At 42.4% G+C, this 17,533-nt stretch overlaps 1 protein-coding gene across 1 annotated transcript; it reads left to right on the forward strand.

The window, feature by feature from the left end:
• The first annotated feature begins 16,122 nt into the window (after nt 1-16,122).
• Nucleotides 16,123-17,247, forward strand: LOC102457672 (neuropeptide Y receptor type 6-like). Its single transcript, XM_006116018.4, has one exon. The coding sequence runs from the start codon at nt 16,123-16,125 to the stop codon at nt 17,245-17,247; it is 1,125 nt and encodes a 374-aa protein (XP_006116080.2).
• The last annotated feature ends 286 nt before the right edge of the window (nt 17,248-17,533 follow it).

A 17,533-nucleotide genomic window follows, 5' to 3' on the forward strand; every position in this document is an offset into this window, starting at 1 on the left:
GCTTATATGCGATCCACACACAAAATTACATCCGTTTAATTAAAGGTGTAATTTTAAACAGATTTAGTTAAGATAGTGCAAACCTCTGTGTAAACATATACAGGGTTTAAAGTTTGGTTCAATGGCTTTCATCACCCCCTTTATACAAATATTTCCAGCACCTTCATTTGTAACTTCTCTTAATTTCATTCAAGCCTGGTTCAAAGTAATGTAGTTTGTGTAGGTAAATTCATTAAAACGGCTATTATAATTAATTTTAAACTGATAAAAGCATGTTCACACAAGGATTTGCACAAGTTTAACTACATTAGTTTTAAACCACTTTAGCTGGTACAAAGCCCTGTTTGTAGACCTGCACCCAAGAACTGCATATGTCCCATCCGGGTTCTATGTGTAAGTCCAGGAGACATTTTATTTACCATTGTCCATGCGCAGGGTTGCCTGATTTCATTGGTTTCACTGGTTTCATCTGTGTAGGGGTTTTCCTTACCAGTATTACTTAAGTGACATGCACATAAAGCAAGGGTACGTGAATTGAGGTGTGTGCTGATTGCACACAACCTTGACAGCGAGAGCCATACGTTCCCTCTGCATCCAATCAAAGTGCTGCTACAGCTCAATTGGCATACCCTGCAAATTCTAGGTACGCAAGTGCAGGTAAGAAACTACCCTCTCCCACAAGATCATCTTGGTTATGACAATCCCACTGAGGTGAAAGGGGGCCACTCATACAGCCCACTCACTAGCCTACCTAAACAGAGCTCAGCATCTCTTTGGATGCTCAGGGGATTTTCAAACCATATTTGTTAGTTGTGTTCAAGTGCACATCAAGAAGGGGAGCCTGGGACATCATTAAGGGGATGGCCTCTTAAACCTTGATTTTCAGTGGCACTCAGAGAACCACAAGTACTCAGCCAAGCACTGTGGCTGTGTCTACATTGGCACCCTTTTCCAGAAAAGGGATGCTAATGAGACAAGTCGGAATTGCAAATGCCGCGGGGGATTTAAATATCCCCCGCGGCATTTGCATGAACATGGCTGCCGCTTTTTTCCGGCTCGGGGCTTTGCCGGAGAAAAGCACCAGTCTAGATGGGATCTTTCGGAAAATAAAGCCTTTTCCGGAAGATCCCTTATTCCTGATTTTAAGAGGAATAAGGGATCTTCCGTAAAAGGCTTTATTTTCCGAAAGATCCCATCTAGACTGGCGCTTTTTTCCGGCAAATCCCTGAGCCGGAAAAAAGCGGCAGCCATGTTCATGCAAATGCCGCGGGGGATATTTAAATCCCCCGCGGCATTTGCAATTCCGACTTGTCTCATTAGCATCCCTTTTCCGGAAAAGGGTGCCAATGTAGACACAGCCTGCTAGTGTAGTCAAGTCAAAGTAACAACTCTGCACACCGCCATCCAGTCAGAAACACCACTCCAAACCAATTAACACCTTCTAGGCAGAGGGCAAGCGTAGTATTCAGAGAAGGAGGTTTACCGATACAACATGGGCATCTGCAATACAAACTTCCCCGCTCTGGCCTCTTGCTCTATATTCCAACCCTGAGCTGGAGGAATCTCCTAGGAGATATGTGCCAACAGTCTTTGGGACAGTCCCAGCTTTCCAGAAAAATATTTTCATTGCTCTCTATGCTGCCTTTGGGTATTTAATCTCCATGGTCACCAAATCCTTGACCATTTTTGTTGAGAATGCAGACACAATTGTGAATTAGTGCTAGTTGGGTCGGAGTTGTTTGTCAGCAAAATGGACAAAAAAGCAGGTCATCAAGAGAAAACTGAATAACTTTTCCATACCCAAGCTGAGAATATAAGGAAAGCTTCTAAAATCAAAAGAGCTGTTACTGGATGCAAATATTAATGTATCATAAAGCAGCCACACTTATTAATCCACAGCAATTTACTCTCCATCCCCAAATGTGACCTCAAGAAAAAAAGCATCAGAATGTTCAGACAGCTGAGCACATTGATCCCCTTGAAAGTTCCTCGGGGCATTATTAGAGGAACATGCTGAAAATAGAAGAACATTTGTCTGTAGCATGAGTCACAGTGGGGAGATGTCATGGAACTCTGCTGATGTCCCACTTTCTCATAGGGTTCTTCTAGACTACATGGCTCCGTCGACAGAGCCAGGTAGATTTGTTTGTTCGGCAAAGGGAAATGAAGCCGCGATTTAAATAATCGCGGCTTCATTTAAATTTAAATGGCTGCCCTGCTCTGCCGATCAGCTGTTTGTCAGCAGATTGGGGCAGTCTGGACGCTCCCCTGTCGACATGAAAGCCCTTTATTGACCTCCCTGGTAAACCTCATCCTACGAGGCATAACGGGGAGGTTGATAAAGGGCTTTCAGGTCGGTGCGGGAGCGTCCAGACTAGCACACTGAGCCGACAAACAGCTGATCAGATGTTTGTCGGCTCAGCGCGGCAGCCATTTAAATTTAAATGAAGCCGCGATTATTTCCCTCTGCCGATCAGCCTAATCTACATGGCTCCATCGATGGAGCCATGTAGTTTAGACACACCCATAGTGACTCCCTTGTGTTTCCTTCCCTTCACCCATCTTCTAATGGTTCATGGTGAGTGTTATAACGGGGAGTAACGGGATAGAAAAATAGAAGAAAAATTAAGGCTACAAAAAATGGGGGAGGAAGCTTAATAAGAGTGAAAAGTTCTATTAGGCCATAGAATAGTTTCCCAAGGGCAGAGGAGGAAGCACAGTATTTTAAAACATTAGAAAGTAGATTGGACAAAGCACAAAGAGTATATACCTCAGAATGTCCAAGGAATGGATTTCGATTGTATACATTCTCCTATATTTAATTTATGTTGTACAGCCACTCTGGCTAAATATATTAATGGGATGTTTCTGCTAAAATTATCAGCAGTGAAGTGTTATTAAGCTTGACATTTAAGGTGCCATCATTAGTCTCCAGTGTTAATACTACTTTAATTGGATAAAACCAAGTCACATCCTTCTAAAACAGTTGTTCCTGCAGTCACAGGAAGATGGTCGTATGTCAGGGACACTTGGAAGATTTTCTTCAAAACAGTGAGGACTATAAATGTAGGCCTATAACCTCAGCTCCAAATCACATTGCTTTGTGATGCTTTAGCAGACCCTGCTACCATCTTAGCAGGAGAAAACACCCTGAAAGCTTCCCAGGAGGCTCTTCTGAGGATTGGAAAACATATTCCCAACTATAAATGCAAACTGATGGGAGTATAAATTAGCTGTAATCATTCATGAAAGAGATCTTAGAGTGATTGTGGACAGTCCTCTGAAAATATCCACTCAATGTTCAGGGGCGGTCAAAAAAGCTAACAATATTAGGAACCAACAGGTAAAGGGTGGCTAATAAGACAAAAAGTATCAAAATGCCACTATATAAATCTATGGTATGCCCTCACCTGGAATGCTGCATGCAGTTCTGGCCGCCCTGTTTCCAAAAAGATATATTAGAATTGGAAAAGGTGCAGAGTAGGGATTTAAAATCCTGTTTAATTGTTTAACTAGTTAAACAGTTAACTGATTAAAGGGGGTACAAGTGGGGGCTGGAGTTCCCCCAGGCTGTCAAGGCCCTTAGGCCCCTCGTGGACAGGAGATGCTCTGGATGACTGCTCCAGCCCACACCAGTTAATGGTTAACTGGAAACAGTAGGCATCACTCGTTAAGGGTTATCCTTACCGGTTACCTTTCACATCCCTAGTACAGAGAAGGGTAATAACAATTAGGCATATGGAATAGCTTCCATATGGGGATGGACTAAAAAGACAGACTGTTCAACTTAGGGACAATGGTGGGGATATGACAGAGATCATTACATTCATGAATAGCATTGAGAAAGTGAACAGGGAAGTGTTATTTACCCTTCACATAACACAAGATCCAGAGATTGCCCAATTAAGTGGATAGGAAGCAGGTTTAAAATTTACATAAGGAAGCACGTCTTCACACAGTACACAGTCAATTTGTGGAACCTGTTGCTAAGGGATGATGTGAAGGCCTAAAGTCAGGCCCACCGACGGAGGGGGCAAAGGATGCAGTTGCCCTGGGGCCCAGCAATTCAAAAGGGCCTAGGGATCCTGGCTTCCACCACTGCTACTGGAGTAGCAGCAGCAGCCAGAGCCTCAGGCAGTGCACTCAGTGTGGCACCGAAGGACTAGTGGGAAATAAACTAGTCCCCAACTCTGCCCCTTCCACCTAAGGCCTTGCCCTTTTTGGTATCACATCTCTTCCCTCCCCCCGCATTTGCTCAGGGGCCTGTTGGCCCTCATGCCTAAAGTATAAATGGATTTTTTTAAATAATTTGATTAATGGAGAATAGGTCCATCAAAGGCTATTAGCCAAGATAATCAGACACGGATTGTTCTGCGTGTTCCTAAATACTGGACAGCAGGGGATGGCTCGCTCGATGATTGCCCTGTCCTGTTCCTTCTCTCACTGGTCTCTCCTGCAAAACTGGATGCTGGGCTATATTGACCATTGGTCAGACCCAGCATGGTCTTTCTTATATTCTTATTACCCCTGCCACAGCTTTCCTTGAGTAGTGAAGGGCTGGCATAAGAGTGGTATGATTAGGGAGGGAGGGCACATACCCAGGGTGGGCAAGGCACAGGGAAGATAGCATGGCATTCTGTCACACTTTCAATTTGTACAATCATGATGGGACCAGTGCTGTTGGCATAGCTTACTCTTAAGTTATGCTGGTGGCATTTTGGCCCACACAGTTTTTCCACAATTATGAGTTTTGTCTGAGGAAGAACTTCAGGACTAGACCCAATGTTAGTGCTAGGAGGCAGTCTGATTTTCTCAGCTACAAATCATTTTTTTATGTATTTTCCATTTCCATTAAAAGCTTCTTACTGTTTCATATGTTGTTATTGTTTTTTCCCCCCAGCTAGTCCTAGGCCACATCTATTTATTGTTCTGCAGATGCTTTGGGCGGCATATTTTTGCCTTGCCTTTATGTGATTGACATTTATCTTTACTTAAAAACAGCAGGGAGGATAAAGCTATATAGTTCTTATGTGCAAATCTGGAATTAGCTATAAAACATAGTTTCTGTTTTCAGATACATTTATTTTCCAGAATTTTAAGATAGAAGCTGTATAAAAGCTAAGCTGTTTGTACACAAAATACCAACTCATATTAATATTTTTAAATGGAAAATCAAAATAGCTTTAAAGTTTCTGAAATACATAGAAAAATGGGAATAAAGACTGAGGGCAAAAGGAAAAGTCTTACTCTATTGGCATTATTGCAGTCTTTAATCAGCCCTTGCACTCAGGGAAAACTTCAGTGCTGTCTGTCAATGAGAGTTTTGACTGAATAAGAACTGTAGGATTTGGCTCTTTGAACTTAATTCACTTCCTTAGTTACACTGGTGGAAGCAAGCACAATTTTCATTGTAGGTCCCTGTAGTGAGGGTGTGGAATGGAAAGTGCACCAGCCAAAAGTGGGCAGGACAGGCTTAGGAAAGGATAGGTTAGGCTGCCTGCAAGATGGCACTTAATCAGTGGATCTCCTTGACATACCTAAAGCTCATATAGGGTGTGTCTACACATCAGGGATTAACTCGATATAAGCTACACAAATTGAACTACGTCAATTGCGTAGTTTATTTCAAAATAGCTTTTTTTGAAATTGGGAGCGTCTACACAGCACTTATATCAAAACAGAGCACTCTTTCTCCAACTTCCATTACTCCTCGTACAATGAGGGTTACAGGAGTCGGAGTAAGAAGTCCTCCAGCTTGCTAGTATTTCAACATTATTTCAAAATAACTGCTTGCTGTATAGATGCAGACTAAGTTATTTCGAAATAATGCTAGTTATTTTGAAATAATGTTGCTGTGTAGATGTCCCATGGAGCCCAGCCTAAATTTAAAACTGCCCCAGGATGCATCTACACAGCATCCTAAACTCAAAATAAGACACACAATTTGTGCTATAGCTTATTTTGAAATTTGGTGCATCTACACAGCACCAAATTTCAAAATAACATGCTATTTTGAGCCATCGCTTATCCCTTGTGCAACGAGGTTTACTGGGATGGCAAAATAGCACGTCCGTTATTTCAAAAAATATTTCAAAATAACGGGCAGCTTGTGTAGACATGGGGTAGCTATGTATCCAGTATCCCAAAATAGCCATGCAGTATAGATGTACCCCTAGTTGCTAGCTTTAATCCGTTCATTGGTGCCTTTGCCCAGACACAGGGGCACTGATCACTCCCTGATATAGGAAATCCAAAAGGAGTGATCTAAAGGGAAGGAAATCTCCCTGAGGTCCTCCGACGTCACCACACAGTCTTCCAGTCACATTAGCTCACCAATCTGCTTCACCCTCGTAAAAGGCCACTGTAGAGAGTTCCAACTACATTTGCTCATTTTCCCATGTCTCCTTGGAATGTTATAAATGATAGTTTTCATTAGTAAGAAATATTCTGGTTCTTCCACAGACATTCACACGACACTGGCAAAATCTCAGTCACGCTGGTATAAATTCAGAGTAACTGCTTTCGTCATGATGAATCGGAAATGATGTCATACATTACTGAATTGCAGCTTTTGCAGAGATGGTGGATCACTGCACAGCTACGTGTGGAGAGATCATTTTAACCAATATGCTAAGGCAACCCCCCTCACTCTTATGAAAAATCCATGGGGTCTTTAGTGTCTGCAGAAAAGGGACTGGGCCCTAGTGACTCCCTGGGGAGTGGAAGAAGTTTTGAACCTTGCCAGAATAAGGGCTTTTGGTTTTTAGGATCCCATCTGAATGTTAAGTTTATACACAACAACTGCAAACCCCAGAATTCTCCCAATTCCTCCACATAGTGAAATAGAGTCAGAATTCATATGACAAGAAAATTTTCCTTGAATCTCTGATGAATGGTTTTACTGTTAGACAGATTGACAAATCAAAGGCCTCCCAAAAAGTGGAGGTATTGTCACCTACCCTCTTGGACCTGGTAGTAAGTAGGGATGCTGAACTGTAAATGAACAAAGAAATGCTCCTACGACTTATCACAGCAACACTTAACCTCATCGGTTGCCAATGTCACTCCCTAAAGCAATGGGTAAGATAGTTCGAGTGTTTGTTCATTCCTTTTTGGAGAGTGTCGAATTTTAACATGAATGACAGTTCAGAGGATTCCCTTTCAAGTGCAGATGTAAAAGGTCTTTGTAGCAGAATGCAGGTGGTTAAGTCATTGAGAGAGTGTCCTTTCTGGTTAAAATGGCAAGAAACTGTTTTTTCTTTGTGATCTTGTCTGATATCTGTTTTGTGGGCATTAATCCTTTGGCGAAGTGTCTGAGATGTTTGTCCAATGTACATAGCAGTACTGTTATGTTAAAATTCGACACTCTCCAAAAAGGAATGAACAAACACTCGAACTATCTTACCCATTACCAAGATAGCTTCCCCAATTATCACCTCTAATACCATTAACTCACAAACATCCCACTCTCCCCACCTCTAATATCATCAATTCACAGACACTTACCTTCCTTCCGCCCCCCCCCCCCCCGCATCCCCCTCCTGTTCTGAAATGTGATTTGTCCTTTTCATATGTGTTCATTTTTTTAATTGTATCCTTTGGTATATATGGTTGTGACCATTTTCTTCCACTATTTGATCTGAGGAAGTGGGTCTGGCCCACGAAAGCTCATCATCTAATAAACCATCTCGTTATCCTTTAAAGTGCTACATTGTCCTGCATTTTGCTTCAGCTACCCCAGACTAACACGGCTACATTTCTATCACTATTCTAAAAACAAAACCACCTCCATGACTGCCTACTATCTCCTGAGATATAAGACCACCCTTGAGCTCCAGGGAGCCCCCAGACGTAGAGTTCCTACATCCAACATCAGCCCTGGCTATATGTCTAACCTGCAATATGATGTTAATTGTTTGTTATTGGATTACAGAGATTAAAATTTGTTTCCTAATATAGTCCTTCCTTCCATGAAGTAATCAGTCTTTCTCTACCTGCTGCTAACTGCTGTTTGACCATAATTTTTATTTAGCAATTAAAAGTAGCATGAACATTCATATAAAGTAAATACAATTCTGCTATTCATTAACCTGTTTTGCAAACACAAACACTATTCAGTTTGGCTGAAATCAACAGACCTTGATCCCTTTCTACATGGTCATATATTCAACTTACTCCACACCTACTTCTCCCACCTGGGAGTTGCACAAACAGATCATGAGCAATTACATCTTTAAAATGGTAGAACTGAAATTAATCCTATATACACCAAGATTCAAGATTCCAGATTCAATTCAACTAGATCAGTGTTTCTCAAAGCTGCTAACGGACCCCTCTGATTTGTTTATTTACCAACTCCGCAGTCACAGAGCCTCACAGCTCCCATTGGCTGCCGTTTGCCATTTGCAGCCAAGGGGAGCCGCGGGAAGTTGCGTGACCCAGGCCATGGCTTCCCATGGCTTCCCTTGGCTGCAAATGGCAAACTGGAGGCAATGGGAGCTGTGAGGCTCTGTGACTGCAAATAAACAAACCAGAGCAGCCCGTTAGCTGCTTTCTCAGAGTGGGTCTGTGGACTACTTTGAGAAACACTGAACTAGATTGATAGAATGACACCAGTTTTAAACCAGTGAGAGATTAGAATCAGGCCCCATTCTTTCCACAAGACCCTACGCAAATCCCAAGATACAGTTATGAGTAAGAATGGAGTACTCATCTGGATAAAAAGCTTTGTGCCAAAACTTTGTCCAAAATTTAAATTTAATAGAAGTGAAGTACTTGTTGAAAGTTTACCATCTTATTTCTGTTGTTGCTGATTTTATTCAGCTATTTAAGAATTTTTACCATCTATAGTTAATGTTCTATTTCTGTGTGCTGTTCCATTTCTTGGGTTCAGGAATTCCAAAATACATTAGGAAAAGGTAGATTCAGAGTATTTCTGATATGGTTTTGATCACAAGAGCTAGAAGTCCTTCAGGAAAATGTATCCTCACAATAATACAAAACAAAATCTATAGTAAAAACTCAAATTCTGTATCTTAAAACTTTCCCATCACTATTACTCACCATTATAATGCTGCATAAATGCAGCCCCATCCTTTCTCTCCCTCATTATGAAAATTCACTACTTTTCAATCATCACATTCTGTGTGGGGTTTGCAATATTGCTTCTGCCTTTCTCCCAAACGTTTTGCCCGCTACTTTCCCTTGCTCCAGCATAACAGGGAAGCTTCATCTGCTCTCCCTGTGTTTTTTTTCACCGCACAAATTCCCACTAGTTCTGAACACATTCACCACCTCTCAGAATTGAAAACCCCCTGACATAGCATAGGGGATGGCAGCATTACTATACAGACAGAGGGATGTGGGGAAGAAATTCAATGTCTCTGCACCACACCCTGAGTCAACAAGTTCCTTCCTTGTCACCCCCATTTCTAAATAATACATACACATTTAATAAAAGTCTTATTCAATAAATGATTGTATATGTTTTTAACTTGTAAAAGAACAGAAATGATCATGAATCCTATTTCTTCCCAAGTTTGGCAAATGGACTATGGTTTGATCTTGAGGAAATTTTTACAGCACAGGTATTAAACACATAAAATAGAGGGCATTTATAATGGGGAAAAAAATCACATTCTTAACTGTAGTAAGGCAAATAATGTCACTTCAATAGAACATGTATTTTCCTTCTAAGCTGTCTACTGTATGGCTGTATTTTCATCCCCCCTTAGGGAAAAAGCAATAAGCCATCTGCAAATATTTACCCATGTGAAATCCAACCAACGTCCTTAAGAAAACATTTGTACTATAGAACAGATAAGATAATTGAAAATGAGATTTCAAAATAAAGCTTAAAAAAGCAGGAAAAGCAAATATCATCCCCATGGCTACTGGTCCTCTCTCCTCCCTGCTTCTTCCTCATTGGTGTTTCCTTCTTAGATTCCAGAGCTTGTGTTATTTCTCAGCCGCTGTTCCACAGTGCAGTGGCTTCAGTTCTCTGCTGGAAATCTGAATGAAGCTGCAGTTTGCTCAAGAAAGGAAGAAAGAAAAGTTTAGATCTGGCTTTTGCAGCAGACAGATGCACTTCTGATTTCTTCAGACACAAAGAAGATGTGTTTGCTGTTTTTATGCTTCACCTGAAAAGGACAAGAAAACCATAAAAGACAGAAGCGTGGAAATATGACACGAATTTCTCAACAGGTAAGAAGTCAGTGCATTCATGAACCTGCTGAATGGCCAAAAAAAAGAAGAAAAAAAACCATACCAGAAGCTATCTGACTGACAAAAATCTTTGATATATGTATTTGAAATAGGTTTTCAACGTGTTATTTTATTCTCCTTTTCTTAAATTTAAGGATGACAGGGCAATTTTTTGAAGCTATTACATTTGTAATGCTTTTAAGTTTAAATCGTAGACTTTTTTTTTTTTACTGGAACTTTCCTAATTACTTTGGCGGGAAATAGCAAACTTTGGTATAATTCACAGTAAACTGTTAAGAGGCGTGTTGATATATTTTTGGTTATTATTAATGTTATTTTCATACTAGACTTGAAACTTTCATTTCTTTCTGGATGTTTCAAGAATGTTTCTGCAACAGTGAAAGGACATGGGAAATGACTTATTAGGGATATTGTTAAACTAGTGTTTATGGTGATGAATCTTTTTTAAAATAGGTTTTATAGCAGAAGAAGTATATGTCTCAGTATTACAGAGAGTAGTTCTCTAAATAAACATTTAAAGAAAAAATAAAATAATTCTCCCTCCAGCTTAACTCTCAATTTAAGCATACAAAATATTATGTCAACATTTATAGTTAGTTCTAAATGCTGTACAATAGCACAGCATGGTAGTGTACATTGTTTTTCCGAGACATCATTTACTAGCGATAATGTATTTTTCTAGCTGTCGAAGAAGAGGGGTGTAATTACCTTCTGTTGAGGAAACGTTTAAACTACCTTTTATTATGACATATGCACTAAAATATACTTTTATTAAGCCACATAACCAAGCAATCCAGTAACATTTTCCAGTTAACCAGAAAAAAAGCTTTTTTTTTCCTGGAAAAACAACAACAAAACCTAATATGCAAAGAGTTAATGAACTGTAACTGCCCACGTTACAAGGTCATTAAAAGGACATTCCTTGAAGATAAAAAAGTGCCAAAGGAATCCCAGAATCCACACTGAACACAGCAGGAGCACATTTGGCACTTGTTGATGCATAATCATTGGCATTTAATTAGAAATTGTTGAATTCTGTTGTGAAATAGTAGATAAATAAGTAAGCCTAGCAAATAGTACATAACATACCACAAATCTCCTGGTGGGTCCATATAGCCTTCCATGCTAGAGTAAAACAGAGAGCAGAACAGGGCTTGTTTGTGATGGAGCGGATCCCTTTTTGCAAGGAGGCAGGGCCCAGACCTATGGGTCAGGCAGTGCAAAGAGCAGAAGCCAGAGCTCCAGAGGATCATCTCATGGATAACAGTCCCTCCATAAAGCAACTTGGGTCTGTGACCCACATATACCCAGGCTCTTTGTAGGCTTGCCAGGTGTCTGGTTTTCTACAGTCCGGTTTTTGGGCCCTCTGCCCGGTTAAAAAAAAATCCAGAAAATACCGGACATGTGCAATGTCTGGCATTTCCTGGTTTTCCGGCTGGGCGCTGGACGTAAGCCTGGCAGCGGCGGAGAGAGTGACTAGGAGGCAGGGCGCGATTGGCGCCGGGAGCCCTGGTTGCGTGTGAGGAGGAGGAGGGGCAGCCCAGTCCGTGCTCCTGAGCGCTGGTCAAGCGCGTGGTGGAGCCGCAGCCGGACTGACTCATGCAGGACGGGAGCACCCTAGGATCTGCACAGCCTGGGTCAATCCTGCTCCTCGCCGGCTGATTCACTCCCCTGCCCCCTCTGCCAGCTCTGCGTCCTGCTGGCTGGTTCCTGCTCCGGATCTTCTCCGTCCAGTCCCTCTCCTCCCCCCCCCCCGCCACCGCCAGCTCTGCGTCCCGCTGGCTGGCTCCTATTCCGGATCTTCCCCGGCCAGCCCTGCTGTACCCTGCTTCCAAAGGCCAGTTCTCCCCTCCTCCTGAGCTCCCCCGGCTGCCCCTCCCCCCGATATTCTGCGGCCAGCCCCATTCCACCCGACCTCTCCCCACCGACCAGCCCTGCTTCCCATCGGCCCCCCCATCTTCCCCGGCCAGCCCCGTTACCCCCCATTAGCTCTGTTTCCCAGCCCTCCCCCCATTCCCAGCCAGCACCGCTCCCCTCCCAGCCGGTTCTTCCCTCCCTCTCCCGATGAAGCGTGTCCCGTTTTTTTTTTTTTTTTTTAATGACTACCTGGTAACCCGAGCAGTGATCCTATCCCTGTGATTACCACAGAGATTTAAACTGAGAAGCAACTTGTCTCCCCCCCCCTTTCAAGCCCCTGTCCCCCGGCTCCCAACACCCCGAGCCCCCATGCTTACCTGGTTCTGCAAGGCTGCCGGCACAAAATGGTCTTGGAGTCTTTTTTTTTGCTCAACAACTTTGGTTGGTCCCCCCGCCCTCCCTCCCCCTTTTTCTTTTTCAACAGAATTTTTTCTCGGGTTTTTTTTGGGGGGGGGGGTCGGTATTTTTGTTTCAGTCATCTGGAAACCCTATCTTTGGGTATGTCTACACAGCAGCATGGAGCGAGCCCCTGCCTGGGTAGACAGGATCAAGCGAGGTCAGTGTTTCTCAACCAGTGGTACGAGTACCCTTAGGAGTACTTGAGAGAAGTCGGGGGGGGGGGGGGGAGTACATTAACACAACTGAAATTTGGAGAAAACCGAATTGTTGTTTTAAATTTTACAGTGCTTTATTATTTTTGTACTTTTTACACCCAAAAATTTCATTGCCCGCTCAGCTACGATTAAGTTGTTTAAACAAATGTGTTGCAATAGTAGAAAAAAAAAATGTGTGTGTCTGAAAGCTGTAGGTCCTGGGGGTACTTATAATTTTTTTTTTTTTGAAAGGGGGATACTTTATAAAAAAAAAGGTTGAGAAACACTGAGCTAAATTAGCACTGTGAATGCTGTGGCTTCAGCTCTCAAGCCTGGTGGGGATGGGGGGCCGTCAAGTGGGTATGAGAGTCCAAGCCACAGGGTCCATGCTGCTAATTTCAGCACATTCGTGTGAGCAGGGCTGCCTTTAGGCCGATTCGACCGATTCCCCTGAATCAGGCCCCGCACTGGCTGCTCCTCTCCCACCGCTCTGTGGTGTGCTGCTGGAGGGGGTGTCGGCCCCAGAGGAGGATCGTGGCAGTTTCTGTGGATTCAGTGAGGCTGTGACTCTTTTTTTGTGTGCGGTGGTGGTTTTTTTTTTTTTTGCTCAACAAAAAATCCTGGCTGCCGGGGCCCCATTGAAACTGTTTGAATTGGGCCCCGCACTTCCTAAAGCCGACCTTGTGTGTGAGACTTGTCTCCCAGGCTGGGAAGCTCACGCCTTGCTGCTGTGTAGACAACCCCATGATTGTAGTATGGCTACTGGCTAGCTTTGCTTTCCAGCAAACAAATCCCTGTGTATGTGAAAACTCTACTGGGGCAAATATTGCTGCTTAGAGCAAATGCAGTTTATAGTGCATTCCAGAGGGATATGCTCAGTTTAGCTTCTGTTCTCCAACTTCTTGCTTCTCCAACTAGCCACAACACCAATTCACATGGAGCCCAATCTTGCAGGGTGCTAAACCTCTTCAGCTCTCACTGAAATCACTGAAAATGGTAGACACTATGCAGGCCCAGGGAGCTGACCTGTCATATGCACTCGGGGTATGTCTATACTACCACCCTAGTTCGAACTAGAGTGGTAATGTAGGCAACCGGAGTTGCAAATGAAGCCCGGGATTTGAATTTCCCGGGCTTCATTTGCATCTTGCTGGGCGCTGCCATTTTTAAATGTCCGCTAGTGCGGACTCCGTGCCGCGTGGCTACACGCGACACGGAGTAGGTAGTTTGGATTAGGCTTCGTATTCTGAACTACCGGTACACCTTGTTCCATGAGGAGTAACGGTAGTTCGGACTAGGCTTCCTATTCCGAACTACCGTTACTCCTCGGAATAGGAAGCCTAGTCCGAACTACCTAGTCCGTGCCACGTGTAGCCGCGCGGCACGGAGTCCGCACTAGTGGGCATTTAAAAATGGCGGCGCCCGGTAAGATGCAAATGAAGCCCGGGAAATTCAAATCCCGGGCTTCATTTGCAACTCCGGTTGCCTACATTACCACCCTAGTTCGAACTAGGGTGGTAGTGTAGACATACCGTCACAGAGATGATTTCCTGGGATGATAATGCTGTCATGTGGCTATCTGTTCTCACTGGTTACAGGGGTACATATAAAGGACCATGAAAGTATTTCAGTCATTAGGTTGTATTAGCCTCTGAGAAGCACCTTTGCAAATTTCTTTTCCACCTCCTCATACAATCCTACAGTTCCAGGCCAGAGTTTAGTATTATCCCTAGGGTTGCCAGGTGTCTGGTATTGAACCGGACAGTTCAGTATTTTCGCCGCCTGTCTGGTAAAAAAATTTAGAAAATACCGGACACCTAAAATGTCCAGTACTTTCTGATTTTTTCTCAGCCAGGAGGCGAAAATACCAGGCTGTCTGGCTCAATACAGAGGCAGCGTGGCAACCCTAGTGTTTACCAGGTTCCCTGGGGCAGCTGTCCGGCCCAGCGCAGGGAAGTAAGATGGCAGGCGGCCGCCGGCAGCCTGTTAGGGCCAAAAAGCCTCACCACGCATTTCTTAGAGGAGCCACGCTGTTGTTGGTTTGTTTTGTTTTGTTTTTTTGGTTCAGTATTTTTTCTGAAACCATCTGGGAACCCTAATTATCCCCTTAGCACAGACTTCAACCACTCACATTTAGATTTGCAAGGCCATACAGAGTCTCAATAACACAGTCATAATGCCACCCTCATCCCTACAGGTCTGCTCTAGACCCTTCTTTTTACTGGGATTAGAGTGGTTTTTTTCACCACTTACGACAGATCTTTCACATGCTTCTAGCCTCAGCTACCTGATGGGAAATGGTAGGACTAATTTCAAAGAGAGGTATTTGAGGAAAGCAATCCAAGCTAAAATTCTGCCCCTAAAATTCTACTGTCAGCTGTGAACCTGGGAGTTTTGGTATTCTATCACCTACGTACACTACCCCATTCAGCTCCAGACTAACACAAGCCACTGAACATCCCTGTGTCCCAGTGACCTAATAAATCATTTTACAAAATGGAGTATGTAAATGAAAGTGTTCTTAGTCATGGTGCTTTTTTTTATTTATGGTTTCTCTTAAAATTTATACTGCTTCCTCTCCCTGGCTTTTCCTCAAGGCTATGACAGTGTAATGCTTATTGCTACAGATACAGAGAATGACTGCTTCAGGCTTATTTCCCTATGTCTCCCAACAAAGGGACTAAGGTGAGTCAAATCTATGTTGTTTAAAGGGTTGTAAACATACCTAGAGGGTGCTTTTTTAAATATTACAGAGCATTGTACATGAATTCACAGATAGACTTCAGCATACTATAGCACTGCTTAGTAATTTTTGGGAAGTTGGTGTCAGGCCTGATTTCGGCCCTTTGATGACAGAAGCATGATTCTTCATTTTCCTGATCCTCAAAAATGACTGAACTATTTTTGGTCAAACTTTCAAAAAATATCCATTTTTGGGAAGAGACTGACCCTGCAATATTTCATCATAAAAATGAAACTAAAAAAAAGAGGGTTTGCATGAAAACTGTTACGAAACTTTAAATAGAGCAGTCATCACTGTTTCTTCGATAATATGCTGCAATCACTGAATCGTGTAAAGAGAGCCACTGAGTCTCTGTAATCGTGAGTTCAGAACCTCAAAAAGCAGATTCAAGCTAATTGTGTCAGTCTCTTTGATTTATAGGCTTAACACTAATGTTTTATCATTTGCTTTTGTTTTCAGGATTCTTCAATTCTATAAAGTACTAGTATCAGATCTGCTCAAACAGAGCATCATGAAGAACAAGCATAAAGATTGAATCCTATTAATCATGGTCTTGAGAAGCTCCAGCAAAATACTTTCTAAATAATTAGGGCCAAAAAATAGGCCTTGCATACTAAATTATGTCTATGGTTTTGGGGTTCTTTTATGATGGAGAAAAGCACTCAGAATCCCAGTGTGAGTTTGTCTAATCAAACTATTGCAAACAGCAGCAACTCACAGTTTTCACATTTTGAGTCATGTCAGCCTTCTTTCCCTGCAGTCTTCTTGCTCATCATGGCTTATACTATCGTTACAGTCGTGGGGCTTTTTGGAAACTTTTGCCTGATTATAATAATAAAAAGACAGAAAGAAGCTCAAAATGTTACAAATATTCTGATTGCTAATCTGTCCTTGTCCGATGTCTTGATATGTATCATGTGCATTCCTTTCACAGTGGCATACACTTTGATGGACTATTGGATATTTGGAGAGGCTATGTGCAAAATAAGCTCTTTTGTACAAAGTATGTCTGTCACAGTTTCCATATTTTCGCTTGTATTAATTGCTGTCGAGAGACACCAGTTAATAGTGAACCCACGTGGCTGGAAGCCTAATATTTCACATGCTTACTGGGGAATTATATTCATTTGGGGGGTTTCCCTTATCATGTCCATTCCTTTTTTTATATTCCACCAACTATCTGATGAACCCTTTATAAATCTATCTTACCATAGCGATTTCTACATGAACAAAGTTGTTTGCATTGAGGCATGGCCATCAGTTGCAGAGCGACTGGTCTTTACCACCAGTCTGCTGGTTTTCCAGTATTGCTTCCCACTGGGCTTTATTTTTATCTGCTATCTCAAGATATTTGTATGTCTCCGGCGGAGACATGGTAAGGTGAATGGGATGAGGGAGAATGAGAGCAGACTAAATGAGAGCAAAAGGATTAATATGATGCTAATTTCCATTGTTGTGACCTTTGCAGCTTGCTGGTTGCCTCTAAATATATTTAATGTTGTTTTTGACTGGAACTCTGAGGCCCTGATGAACTGCCACCATAATCTAGTGTTCACATTGTGCCACCTGGTAGCCATGCTCTCTACATGTATCAACCCTATCTTTTATGGATTTCTGAACAAAAATTTCCAGAAGGATTTAATAGTGATAATTCATCACTGTAGATGCTTTGCACCTCAGGAGGAATATGAGAACATTGCCCTTTCAACCCTGCACACTGATGTATCCAAGGGGTCTTTGAAATTAAATAATGCCCCTATGAATATCTAAAATAATACAGCATGTCAGTCTTCAAAACTCTGTCTTTATTGTGAATTTACTGATGCTAGTCAAATTTTTCATAGATTATGAAGGTCTTAAGCTGTTCTCACTAATGTCAGAGGGAGTCTGCTGTTTAGTTCAGTGGGAGCATGTAAATGTATCTAAATAACATTGTTTATTAATTCTAATAAATCACCCCCAGAAATCCTTTACAGGCAACACTAGTGAAATACCAGCACTATTAACATATCATTTTGAAGCACATGATTTCACTATCAACAATTGGCTCCTTCAG

This window comes from Pelodiscus sinensis, chromosome 17, assembly GCF_049634645.1.
Source record: "Pelodiscus sinensis isolate JC-2024 chromosome 17, ASM4963464v1, whole genome shotgun sequence".
Taxonomy (NCBI): Eukaryota; Metazoa; Chordata; order Testudines; family Trionychidae; genus Pelodiscus; species Pelodiscus sinensis.